Source organism: Protopterus annectens, chromosome 15.part0, assembly GCF_019279795.1.
Source record: "Protopterus annectens isolate FY-2018-M chromosome 15.part0, PAN1.0, whole genome shotgun sequence".
Taxonomy (NCBI): Eukaryota; Metazoa; Chordata; order Ceratodontiformes; family Protopteridae; genus Protopterus; species Protopterus annectens.
Window position 1 is genome coordinate 13,241,777 of NC_056749.1, and position 14,151 is coordinate 13,255,927.

The following is a 14,151-nucleotide window of genomic DNA, read 5'->3' on the forward strand; positions in this document are numbered from 1 at the left end:
GTGAAGGGTACAACCGGATCACTGTTAAATGGGCCCTAGGCAGGATAGACAACCAGGGCCCCCCCAGCCATACCAATATCGCATTACTTGTATGTCTCTCCTCAATGTCCCTAAAACACTGTTCAGATTTCTCAGTGCACATTGTTTTCCTATTACTTTTACAATGACCAAGACATTTGTATTTAATTTAAAACTTTTTTTCACATTTTACAGCAAAAACATTGACAGCCATTTGTCAAACAAAACAAACAGCTCTCACATTGAAAACAATCTTAGCATGAGCAATAAAAAAAATTATTTTCCTTTTAAACTTTTTGTAACCATTAAACTGCAAGATTTATGCTGGGGTTCATAGTCAAATAGCATATGAAGCCCTAAGTGACTATGTGAAGGACGCAGCGATTCAAAGACAATATGTAATGAAAAAACACATTTGCAAACAACCTGGAACAGCCCATTGGCTACAAGTGACCTTTTAAGGAGCACAACAGGAACATTAAATGGTGAAGTGACTTAGGCAGAGTCATACAGTAAACGCAGCCTAAAGGAATCAAACCCAGCCCCTCATTAACAGCTGATAGACTTATTCATCTGCACTAAGTGGCAGACGCATGCTGTTATAGCCCAACACAGTGCATTTCACACCTATGTGTCTGCAAAAAACAAGCCAAATTAAAAATGTATTCAGAGTTAAAATATTAGCATTAAACTCATAGACTTCATGATGTCCAATTTATTCACAACACACTGTCAACACTCAACAGGGAAATCAAGGCTTGTATCCCATGAACAAGGCTGATTTGAAAATGTCCCAGTTTACTTACACTGATTCTGTCCTTTACATCATAACTACTCTGGGAGGCAGGACCCAGATATTCCTACACACACACACACACACACACACACACACACACACACACACACACACACACACACACACACACACACACACACACACACGCTCACAGACAGATACACACACACATACGCCCTTCAGAAAATTCATGCTAATGCAAAACCTGTTATTCTATCAACTTTCTAAGTTTGTAAGAGCAATATTTAAAAAGTGCCCCTATTTTTGGGCCTTTGTCCCACCATTTTTTCTGGCTTTTTCCAGATTTCTTGCTCTAAGAGGTTGAGAGGTATGCTAGGAAGGTATGCGTGTGCCCACAGAAGGAGACTTACAACCTATCTGGCCTGCCATAATAATACGCATTATCCAAGCAGCTCTTTTCCTCCATAATGCCCCCTTCCTCTAGTCCATATGCATTAAATCCACCAAACACTCTCCATTGCATTTTCCATCAATAGATCCACAATTACTTTGTAGCCATCTCCTACCACTCTTTCCATGAAACAGTACTTCTTTGCATCTAATCTAAAATGTTCCTACCTTCCCTGAGATACGTCCAACTGTCTTCCATCTTTCCTGATTAACTCCATCCTCCCACCTTACCTCTGACTATTTTGTGACTGAAGAACATGGCCTTCCCTTTTTCCTCCTTTCCTCTAGAGTACATAACACACATTTCTAATACCACACATTTCTAACCAAATCTTACCTCCTACCATGTACTATCTGCTCCACAAGATGAATTTTTTTCTTTTCCTAAATGTCTACCAAAAATGCATACAGTACTGAAGTGTGGTCTGAAGTGCCTCTACAAAGGTAAAGTAACTTTTGCATTCATTGAGTTAACCTCACTGACTACATACATTCCAATAACCTCTTGGCTCTAATGACTGCAGTGTTACTGTGCTATGGATGATTATTCTGAATTCGTGGTTATCCGTCAAAGGATTATTCTTCAACAGACAAAAACAGGAATGTGATTCAGTGAAAAACACTTTCAGCAAATGCAATCTAAAGCTTTATTTCAAGAAGGAAGCTCCCCTGCCCACCCCCTCCCTGCACACCCCTAATGTATATATACCAACTCCACACTTACATAACAGTGCAGAAAGTATAACAACTCCCATTCACTGAAAGTGGGTTTTAGCAATTTAGTCCTCATGCTGCCTTCTTTCAGAGCAGGGAGTGGGTTTGGTAACAGTCTTTACCTCATAGACACAAGGTACAGGGTTTGATTCTGTCCTCAGGTTATTGACTAAGATTACAATGGCACTTCAGGGCATTTAGTCTAATACTCACCTATGAAGACTTCAACAAAGTTTCACATTCCCATTATTTTTGTGTGACCATTTTTGCAAAGTTTGTTTTCCTCTTCTGTGCTCCTTCCAACATAGATTGACCCTATATATTAGAACGCACAAAATACATGACTTTACACTCTGCTATATTATACCTGATCTGCCATTTATTTGCCCAGCTTGCTTAACTCTTTAGATCCAATTAGCTCCTCCCTGCTATCCTCTTTAGATGCGTACATAAGCCTTTCTATCTATTGCCTCTACAACTATTGTATATTCTGCAAACAAATTCAGTTTGTTCTATCTCCATCATAAAGTGTGATATAAAAACATAGAAATATACAGTTATCACCTCTTTCTCTCAATTAGCATCCCTTTTACAGGCACCTTCTGCTTCCTGGTCACAGTCAGTTTCCTACATAGTTCACTGTCCTTCCTCCTGCACCTATTCCTTTCATTTTAACAGCTTCCTGGATGGAGCACTTTAAAAGTTTTCTGTAAAATCCAGAAAGACCAGAGACACTGTTTCTTTTTGGTCCTCAACCCGCCTAACAGTTTACCCTCTTTAGCACCTTATCAGGTATGTTTGCTCCCCCCATCCTATCTTGGATAATGAAAGATGAGATCCAAGTAATGGCTGACCACCATCCTTGGCTGGCAAATTATTTTTTCCTGCACCAAATGTCCCATCTCATCATGATTTTGGATTGTAGTGCACCATACGGACAATGGGCTGTCCTTCACCTGCATCTTGTACAGTGTGCTATTCTTTACCTGTTATTATGTTTTTCTTCTCTTTACCTGTAATGTGTTCACTCTAAGTGTGATACAGGTAAAGAGAAGAACAGTGCATCATACTCACACATTGTGCCATTCTTCACCTGTATCTTGTACAGTGTGCTACTCTTTACCTTTATTTTGCACAATGTTCTACTCTTTGCCTGTGTCATGCACACCTGCTTCCTTTGGCCTTTTAACAATGCCTCCTGCTGAGCCATGTGGCTTATGATCTCTTTGATACTTAGCTGTAGTTCTCCTGGCATGCTCCAGGGTCATTCCACTCCACTTCCAAGGTATCTTTGCTTTCCTCCCTCCAGGGTGACTAAACCAATGTAAGTCACTTGTTCCCTCCCTTTCACTGGCTATTACCAGTTCTAAGCTAATTAATCAAGTCAGGATCCCTAGTATCACACTCAGGCCTTCCTTTTTCTGTAACAAAGAGCAAGCATACAGCCACTGGTGTTCCTGTATCAACAATCTCTTATAACGTAGTTTTAAAATTGAACTGACCTCTCCTGCCATGAAGTACCAGCTATAAACTTACAAAGATGGCCATTGCTTGGTACATTAGCTGGCTAGAACTCATTTAAGGAAATATTCAGAGTTCTTTTCATAATATTTCTAAGAAAGTATATTAGACTGCTTGACGTACAACTTCATGGGCCATTTTGAGGCTCCCACTTTATACATTGGCACTACAAGTGCCCTTCTCCAGTTTAAAGGGTCTCAGTTTGTCTTTTGGTATAACTTGAGCACTCGTTCTGCACCTCTATAGCAAGTTCTTTCATGACAGTGGGGCAATCCATTCACTCCATGGGCCCCTTACCTCCACTCAGGCCTCTTAGGTTTTTTTTTTTCAGTTCTACTGCTTATACCTTCCTCTTTATCTAGTTATTCACTTGCAGAGTCCATGTCTCCTGCCACGCAGGGACTCTTTTTCCATTCTAAAACTGAGTTGAAGAACTTGTTTACTATCACTGTCTGCCTTCCTACTTCTTCAGAACTGTTTCCATTCTTGAGCAACAATGTTGACTTTTGACTTACTTTTCCCACTTTCATCTATGTAACTATGTAGCTAAAGAATCTTTTCTGTCCTGGAATCTCTGTCGACACAGCCTTCTTAGATTCCAACCATGTCTTCCAAATTTGCATTGCTGCACCATTTCTTATCTCATCCTATTCCACTTTCTTACCCCTTCCAGACTTCCTAAATGCCACCATTTTCTTTCTCACTATCTTACTTGCATCTCCAAGACATACATGATCATTTTTTTGTTTTATGTTTTCTTCCTTATAATCCATTCTTGATGCATCTCTGAATAGTATCCACTGGAGAATACTTTTCCTTTCCATCTCGGCTATTTACAAATAATTACACTTTCTAATGGTTTAAAGTCCGTCCATTTATAGTCATACATGACTGTTTGTATCACATGTGTTCATGCACGCCGTAATGACGAGTAACACAGAGTCGTGATGACTATTGTTTAATGTTTCCTTAAGATCAGCTTCCTCCTCTGCAGCACCTGTCGTAGGTACCACATAATCCTCTCCCTTTCTGTGGGATCTTTACGTGTCTGACCAAAGCCTGCTTCTACCAACACTCCCCGTGCCACAGCATGTGAGATGACCCATTCCATGCTGGTAAGCTGAACAATAATCTTACTATTCTTATTCACTCCATGATTCTTTGAAGTTGTTTTGTTCCTTCTTCACATTTGGAGAAGGATACATTGTATCTTCACATTTGGAGAAGGATACATTGTATCTTCACATTTGGAGAAGGATACATTGTATCTTCACATTTGGAGAAGGATACATTGTATCTTCACATTTAGAGAAGGATACATGGTATCTCTCCAGCACTACCCAATGGCCCTTCTGCCAAGTCTCAGAGGAAGCTGATGCTTATTCTTTACATCATCCCTGGTTTATAATGATGATTTTATTCTATTCTTTATGTAAATTTTTATGCTGCCCACTGCTTTACCACCCCTGTCTTTTTTTTAGCAGTCTGTAACATGTTCCACTCCCCAAACACTGTTGCCTACATCTATATCCCTGCATCTGTACTGCCTGCACCCTAAAGCAGTATCATTTACACTTCACTTACCTTCCTTCCTGAAGTGCCTGTCTTAGAAAACTTTACCTCCCCAAGTATCTTTTCTGTACTCCTTTTCTTTCCTTAACCCCTTCCTTCTTATCATCCCAAAACTCTGACAACCTACAGTCATGCCTCTTCCCTTACCCTTTTCAGTTTAATTTAAAATGTTCCTAATTCTAATGAAACATTCTAATACTCCTTCACATTCTATGCACCATCACTTGTAGGGGATGCTTTACCTACACCCTGACTGCCATTTTGCCATATTTCGTGCCAAATTCTGTTTAGCCCACATTTTTATATTTTGCACAAGACCTTCATAAAGTGGTTTTGGTCCTTCATTTTCTCCGTCCTTGTCGGTTTGCTCTTGCATAGGTAACACCTCAGAGAGAACATCACTCACCTTTCAGACCTCCTCTCCTAACTAACCTGTCTTCCTCCTTTTCTTCTTTTCTGTCCCTTCTGCCTGGAATATTAATTCTCATGCACACAGCCACCTGGGGTATGCTTCCACCCCACGTCACCACCTTCTGGCCTTCCCTCTTCAGAGTGACCACTGATATTGCCAACATCCTGGCAGATAGGTTCAGTGCTAACTTTACCCCCCTCTCATCCCCTAAAGGGCCCATCTCAATACCGGAAGAATGCAAAGTTCCTGTAATCATGGCTGCACAGGTAAAAACCACACTCTCCAAAGCCAAGAACACAGCATCCATGGGACCTGACAACATCCCAGGCTGTGTTCTACATGAACTACAGAATGAACTGGCACCCCACCTAAGCACCATGTTCAGTCATAACCTCACCTCAGGCTTTGTGCCCACTGAATGACGCACAGCAACAGTTATCCCACTCCACAAAGGGAGAGCCACCATGGACCCCAGGAACTACTGCCCCATTAGCCTGACAAGCCTGGTCTCAAGGCTATGGAACATATCATCGTGGAACTTATAAACAATGACATTGGTAAACTCTGGACCTCATCCAGTTCGGGTTTGTAAAAGGCAGATCATGTCTCCTAAACCTGATAGACTTCTTTGAAGTGGTCACCAAAGCCGTAGATGAGGGTAAGGTAGTTCACACAGCCTATCTAGATCTCACCAATGCTTTTGATACCATCCCTCACTCTGGAATTATAGATAAACTCACTAAACTAGGTATAAATCCCTATGTCTCAAGATGGGTTGCCAACTGGCTCACTGACAGAACCCACACTGTGAAAGTAGCAGACTCCAAATCCAACTTCAGACCAGTGCCAAGTGGAGTACCACAGGGTTCAGTCCTAAGTCCTCTCCTGTTTGGTATCTACTTCTCTGAAGTACATGCTAACACAGAAGGTCTTTGGCTAATGAAGTTCGCAGATGACTGCAAACTAGGAGCCATAATCAAAACTCCTAACAATGTGGACATCCTACAAAGGGCCTCACTGAGACAGATGCCTGCTGTCAAAGCCATGGCCTCAAGCTCAATGCCAAAAAGTGCATTGTTATCCCTTTTGGTAAAAACTCTGTACCCATGAACTACCACATAGGAGGTAGTCTACTTAACACCGAAAGTGTGATAAGAGATCTTGGGACAGAGTTGGACAGTAGTCTCTCCTTTGATAATCACATCGCCACAATAGTCAGGAAATCCTTCTATGTGGCACACCTCATCACAAAAGGTTTCTCATCCAGGAAAAAAGAGGTCATTGCTCCCCTCTACTCATCACTCATTAGACCCATTATAGAGTACAATGTCACTTTTGGTATGTACCTCACAAGACTTCTACAACAACTGGAAAGGCTGCAGAAATACCTCACAAAGAGGATTACCAGCCTCAAACAGATGCCCTATGCAGACCGTCTCAAAAAAATCCAGCTTTACTCCGCCGCATATCGCCTACTCAGAGGCGATTTCAGTCTAACATACAAAGCTATGTCAAACCCAGAGCTGTTGGACATGCTCCACTTAAAGAAATCCCAATCCCTCTGCACTACGTGCTTTAGGGACCTAAACCTTGTCACCACAATAAACAGAACATACTGGAGGGATAGATTCCTGTCCCAGAGACTTCCCATACTCTGGAATAAACTACCTGTCTATATCAAACAAAGCTCCTCATTAGCACTCTTCAAGAAAAATCTTGATGATTGGATGGGAGATAGGAAATTCACCCCGGGGATCACTTCTGTGACTCTGCTCGACAGGGACACAGGAAAATAATTTTCTTGGGTGGTGAAAACCAGGGTATCTTTTGGCTAGGCTTATATAGGTGCTAGGGCCAATAGCCTAGTACCTGCCTAAGAACCCTCTCCACATCTATCCAACTCTTTATTTACCTACTGCGTCCCACCTTATACCCCTGTAGGCCTTACTACAAGTAGAACTTCTCCTTGTAAACCATCCCAACTCATCCTGCCTGTTAACTTCCTGTGTTCAGCGCTCCCTTTCTTTTAATTAATCTGCAAAATCTCCTTAATATTCATGTAGTGCTGCCTTCTCTGCTAAAGCTTTCTTTTGCCTCGCTGCCTGACCATTAGCTGTTCTTCATCCTTTAGCTTGGAGTCATCTTCTATTCCCCTGTCTTTCTTGTCTCTGTTTTCCATCCCTCTCTCTTTCCTCGTTTCATAATTTTATTATCGTTAATTTGCCATCTTTTACCTTTTGTTTACTTTTCTTTTATTCCCCACTAGTCTAACCATCTACGTCCTCCAGTGCCCAGCATACATTTTTTCTTCTGTCCTACTTGGTCTTTGTGCCTCCCCACTTCACTTCATCAGGATCCCCCCTCCCCATTTTCAGGATACCCTTATGGAGTCCACAGTCTCTTCTGATGGGAAATGGTTACGGAGTTACAAGTCTTGCAAGCCATCTTCCATGGGAGACTCAGCTTTTTCAGTGCTGCCTACTCCCCCTTTTTGGCAAGGAGGCAAATAGCAACCTAAAAATCTCTGCACTGCCAAAGAAGAGTGACCCACTAGGCCTCACTCCTGATTAGAATGCAGGGTGTAGTGAGTTGAACCTGTCTTATCCGTTTTACCATGATACATTCATTCAGTTGTCTGGTAGGTAGATTTTCAGCAACTGCATTTGAGTTTAACCCCTCTCCCAAAGGTGGTTTTGCTGGTGAATAGCTGTTCACTACCATTTCTAATGTGTGTTGTTTTAGCATCAAGACCAGTGCTCAAACTGGGGTTGGTGGAGTCCCATTTAGAGTTTTATTTCTTTGCACCACTAACATGGCTTCTTTTCCTTTTTAGTCATCACCTTTATCTGTCACATTTAGCCGTTCAGCCTCTATGTATCCCTAGTTCTAGCTGAGCCCTTTCTAAACCTATACTGTGTCTAGACTGGTCATTTCTCATGACTCTCTTCTCCCCTTTTGTACCAATGGTCATCAACTCCAAGGTATTTGCCCTCATCCTAGCATACCAGTGCGTGCTTCATAATCGTTACATAGTGACCTAATCTTTTTGTACAAATACTACAAACCTCACCCTGTTGTTCCTTCAACAAGACTATCACCCCAGCTTTGTGCACAAGACCCACATTTTGCCTTCAGCTGCACCCCTTATCTGATCATCACGGTATCCTGCAATAAGAACAGGTTCCCTGCTTGTTGTGGCCATCAGTACAGACATACGTTTTGTCAGACTACTGAAGCCTTCTCATATACTGTTACAGCATGTGTTTCATGTTATTTGTTTGCTGACCTGATAGATGATATGACCGTGGGTACCTTTTAGGTCATCGTAACTAGCGTTTGTTTTGTGCATGGAGATGGAACTGGGTGATGGGGTAGCTGGTAGGGCTTTGTGATTAAGGAGGGAAAGTTAATTTACACAGTCAGGTGCTGAGAAGCAGCAGACAAGTACCTTGTAAGTAAAGAAGATTGGAGGGGACTGAGACGAGGGTGGTAGAATTATGTGAGGTTTTCTCGGAGCTATTTACAACAGGCGTAGCAGTCAAGGCTAAGAAAGCATGATTTTACTACTGGTTTGTAAGTAGAGAAGTTATTATAGATCGTGTTTCTTTGGTTGCTTCTTTTATCTAGCAGGAATGTAAAAAATGCTTTTGTGGGTTTATGTCTCTCAATACCCTTACTGTCTAAGTAAACAACCTGCAAAGCTACAGTATCTCTAAAATAATGGAATGCTCCATTTTTTTGCAAAATCCAAGCTAATAGAAATTTAGAATGGATACATTTAATGTATGTGATACTTAGCATCCCTACAAGAACAAATGAAAGTATATTAAATAGTATATCTTTTTAGTAGCAAGTTTAGATTACCTAAATAACATTATAATTTCTTCCTGATGTTGCAGTTACATTTTTCAATTATTTTGCACATTGTAATACTTGTCATAATACATTTTCATGGTGTAACAGAGTGAAAATAGTCCATGTGTGTCTATATGATTTTCCTTATACAGTAAACTTAGTACTTTTTACATGGATCTGCTCAATTTGCAACTAACACGAAACATTTTATTTTAAGTTTTATTGCTTTATGCTGTGTCCTTACACATCAATCATTTAACAAGAATTTAATGAAAATATCTATGTATACTAAAAGACACATACAATTTAAAGTTTTAGTCATCTTTAGTAAAATGTTGATTACTTGATGAAGCATTGGAACACATTGATATATTTCTTTTGACTGCATATTCAATTCTTCTGTCTAGTTTCCTGCTATTTAAAAGTCAGTTAAATAACAGTCAGCTATATGTTGGTAATAGTTTGGTCATGTACACCCATGCACAGACCATTCTATGGGATTATAGGGTACTAGCTTGCAATGTTTTCAGAGGAATTTGTAAGCTATACACGTTTCTGCCAAGCAAACTAACATGTTCGCTCTCAATGTGTTCTTTCTCTCCCTCTCTTTCTCTCTCTGTCTCTCTGTCTCTCTCTTTCTCTTTCGCTCTCTCACTCTCTGTCCCTCTCTTTCGCTCGCTCTCTTTCTCTCGCTCTCTGTCTCTCTCTCTCTCTCTCTCTTTCTCTGTCTCACTCTCTCTTTCTCTCTTTCTATCTCTCTCTCACTCTCTGTCCCGCTATTTCTCTCGCTCTCTGTCTCTCTTTCTGTCTCTCTCTCTCTCTCTTTCTCTCTCTCTCTTTCTCTCTCTGTCTCGCTCTCTGTCCTCTCCTTCTCTCGCTCTCTGTCTCTCTCTCTCTCTTTCTCTTTCTCTCTCTTGCTCTCTCTCTCTCTCTCTCTCTTGCTCTCTGTCTCTCTCTGTCTCTCAGTCTCTGTCTCTGTCTCTCTCTGTCTCTCTCTCTCTCTCTCTCTCTCTCTCTCTCTCTCTCTCTCTCTCTCTCTCTCTCTCTCTCTCTCTCTCTCTCTCTGTCTCTCTCTCTGTCTCTCTCTCTCTCTCTCTCTCTCTCTCTCAGTCTCTGTCTCTGTCTCTCTCTTTCTGTCTCTGTCTCTCAGTAGACAGTTTGCTGTGAGTTTCAATACAACTGTTAATGTTTTATTTTATTTTTCAGCTCACCTGCTTCCTTTGGAAAAGATTCAAGTAAGTGCACAACAAGGGATTTTATGAAGATCATTTTTTTTTATTTTTCAGTTCAGCTGTCAAAACCTAACCAGTGCCAGTGTCATTGTCCACTGCTGGAATACATTTCTATTATCAAGTAACATAAGCTTTGTTTATTTCGGTGATGCACACCTCACCTTCTTTTCTGCTGTTCATTACAGCATGTTGCAAACTGGGGGTTGGAGAAGAAAATGATGACTACAGAAAAAATAGCCAGTTATTTATCAAGGCTAAAATGAAAATCTCTGTAAATTAAACATATCTTAAAAATATAATACTAAATGTATAACAACAGGATAGTGACAGCATAAAAAGACATCCTGAAAGTGGAAGTAAGAAAAAGAAAGTACAGTTGTGCGCACTTACCATAAATGTAGATGTTTGAGTGTATTCACTGCTGCAGTCGTAAAGTACAGTTGTGTACACTTACCATAAATGTAGATGTTCGAGTGTATTCACTGCTGCAGTCGTAAAGTACAGTTGTGTACACTTACATGTTCGAGTGTATTCACTGCTGCGGTCATAAAGTACAGTTGTGTACACTTACCATAAATGTAGATGTTCGAGTGTATTCACTGCTGCAGTCATAAAGTACAGTTGTGTACACTTACCATAAATGTAGATGTTCAAGTGTATTCACTGCTGCAGTCATAAAGTACAATTGTGTACACTTACCACAAATGTAGATGTTCGAGTGTATTCACTGCTGCAGTCTCAAAGTACAGTTGTGTACACTTACCATAAATGTAGATGTTCAAGTGTATTCACTGTTGCAGTCATCACGTTTGGGTTATCCTGCCAGGGGTAGCCCTCATTCAGCCAGAATACCAGAGGGATAGCATTTCTGCATCAGTTGCTGTCGCTCCAAGACTGATGTCAGGTCGTCAGTGGTATAAAAACAGGCAGACGACATCATTACATCAGTTTTTCTTGCCCTGTCAGGAGCCCCCAGTAGGAAGCTAGGTTATGGTGGAGGAACACAACCAGTAGAAGTAAATACCAACATTTTCTTGTAAGGATAAAGAGAGAGAGAGAGAGAGAGAGAGAGAGAGAGAGAGACAAGGGGGATGGCGGGAGGGAAACCAGGACTGCAACAGTGAATACACTCGAACATCTACATTTATGGTAAGTGTACACAACTGTACTATGTTCTTCGTGTTTCACTGTTGCAGTCATCACATTTTTGGTCGATTCCCAAAGCTGGAGAAAAAGGGTGGAGACAGTCAAGAAGACTGGGGTCTGGCTAGGATGCCCTGCAAGACAGCGGTGGCAAAGCCTGCCCTGGAATTGGAGAAGATAGGCAGGTGGTAATGCTTGGTGAAGGCATGAACAGATTTCCATGTTGCAGCCTCCAGGCTGTCCCTGGTGGGGACCCCTCTAAGAAAGGCTGCAGAGGTGGAGGTTGCTCTGGTGGAATGTGTCCTTACCCCCTTTGTGGGTGGTTTCCTGTGCTGTTTGTAGCAGAAATGGATGCAGTGTGCTATCCATTTAGAGATTGTTTGTTTGGATATGGCCTTGCCCTCTGCAACTGCAATGAAGCTGACTAGCAATAGATCAGTTTGTCTAATAGATTTAGTCCTGTCCAGGTAGCTGTCTGTGCACATCTAGAGAGTGCAGAATCCTTTTCCCCTTGTTGTGTGGGTTAGGAACAAAGATGGACAAATAAACAGAGCCACACTGGACACCACTTTAGGCATGAAGGATGGGTTAGTCCTGGGGGAGACCCTGTCAGCATGGAAAATGATGAAGGGCTCCACAGCCATAAGTGCCTGTAGCTCTGATACTCTTCTAGCTGAAGTGATGGCCAGAAGCAAGGCTGTCTACCAAGAGAGAAATGTTTAACTCTGCTGAAGCTGCAGGTTCAAAGGGGGGGGCAGGGGAGCTTTTCCAACACAAAGTTAAGGTCCCAGGTTGGGGTAGGAGCTGTTCTGGGTGGCCTTAAGTTGTTAGCCACTCTCAGGAACTGTTTGATGAGAGGTTGGGAGAATAGCAGTGGCTCTGTGCTGAAATGAGCAGAGATGGCTGAGGCATGAATTTTAATAGAAGAGTAGGATAGACCCTTGTGTAGTAGGTCTGCCAGGTAATCCAGGATGAGAGGTAGGGAGGGCTGTGCCGTTCCAGCTCCCTTAGCCTGGATCCAGGTGCAAAACATTTTCCACTTGTCAGCATAGGATTTTCTAGTGCTGGGGCACTGGCAGCTTGAGGAAAGGTCAGGGAATAAGCCAGGCTGTCAGGTTGAGGGTCTGCAATTGGGGATGCATGAATTCTCCATTCCTCTGGGTCAGGAGTGTTGGGATGTGAGGTAGGTGCCATGGTGGCAGGGGTGACAGGCTGCGCAGCAGTGGGTACCAGTGCTAGCATGGCCAGTCTGGGGCAATCAGGATTGCCCTTGGTTTTTCCTCCCTTATTTTGAGCAGTACCCTTGAAATGAGTGGTAGAGGGGGAAATGCATAGACCGAGAGGTTTACCCACTGGAAGGATAGACCATCCACTTTCCAGGCCTTGCTGTGAGGTTCCCTGGTGCAGAATTTGCTGAGATGATGATTAGAGTGGGAGGTAAAGAGGTCTACTTTCGGGATGGCCCATTTCTGGGTTACAAGGGTGAAGGTTCTGAGGTCTAGCTGCCACACGTGTGAGTCTAGCAGGTTTCTGCTTAAGTTGTCTGCCAGTGAGTTTAGATAGCCTGGCAGGAATTGTGCTAACAGGTGTAGTTACATGGCTGAAGCTGAGTGCCAAAGGGTCATGGCGAGCCTGCCGAGAGGATAAGACTGAGTCCCTCCCTACTTGTTGATATACCACATCACTGTGGTGTTGTCTGTTTTGATCAGTAGTGGCCCCTGGGAGAGTAGGGGTCTGAAAGCTGTCAGTGCATGCTGAACAGCTAACATCTCTTTTAGGTTGATGTGCAGATGTATTTGATTTGGGCACCATTGCCCCTGACTGCACCTGCCATCCAGGTGAGCACCCAAGACATAGTCTGATGCATCTGTGGTGAGGGTCTGGGTGTCGTGGGGTTATAAGAAGGGAAGTCCCTTGTTGTGGTTGCATGCTGCTGCCCACCAAAGAAAATCTTTCCTTAGACAAGGTATCATTGGTGTAATAGTTTCCAGGTCTTGGGAGTGCTGACACCAAAGGCTTTTTAGGTACCATTGTAGTTTCCTCATATGCAGTCTTGCATATGGAATGAGTAGAATGCAAGAAACCATGAAACCAAGCTTGCAGGATTTTCCTTGCAGATAACTGAGTTCTGGTGGCTAGTTGAGAGAAGTAGCCTGTCAAGTAGGCTTGTTTTTCTGGAGTAAGGAATGCCATCTGGGATGCTGTGTCCAGGCTTGCTCTCAGGAATACAATTTTTTGTGCGGGGGCTAGTTTTGATTTCTTTTTGTTGATAGCATATCCCAGGGAGGTAAGTAGGTCCTTTAAGAATGTCAGGTGCTGAAGCAGCTTTCCCTGACTGTCTGCCTGAATCAAGCAGTCATCTAAATATGGGTAAATTTGAATATTTCTTTGTCTGCAGAAAGCAAAAGCAGGAGCAGTGCTTAAGCCAAAGGGAAGTGCAAAGAACTGAATGTGCATTGATCATACCCTGAAATGAA

General features: G+C 42.3%; 1 protein-coding gene across 1 annotated transcript in view; it reads left to right on the top strand.

Moving 5' to 3' along the window:
- The window catches only part of LOC122790105 (keratin, type I cytoskeletal 18-like), an 87,710-nt gene that overhangs the window by 66,248 nt on the left and 7,311 nt on the right, over positions 1-14,151 (top strand). Inside the window, exon 7 of the mRNA XM_044057676.1 lies at positions 10,506-10,534. Coding sequence (XP_043913611.1) covers positions 10,506-10,534 — 29 coding nt within the window. The remainder of the gene's footprint in view (positions 1-10,505; positions 10,535-14,151) is intronic.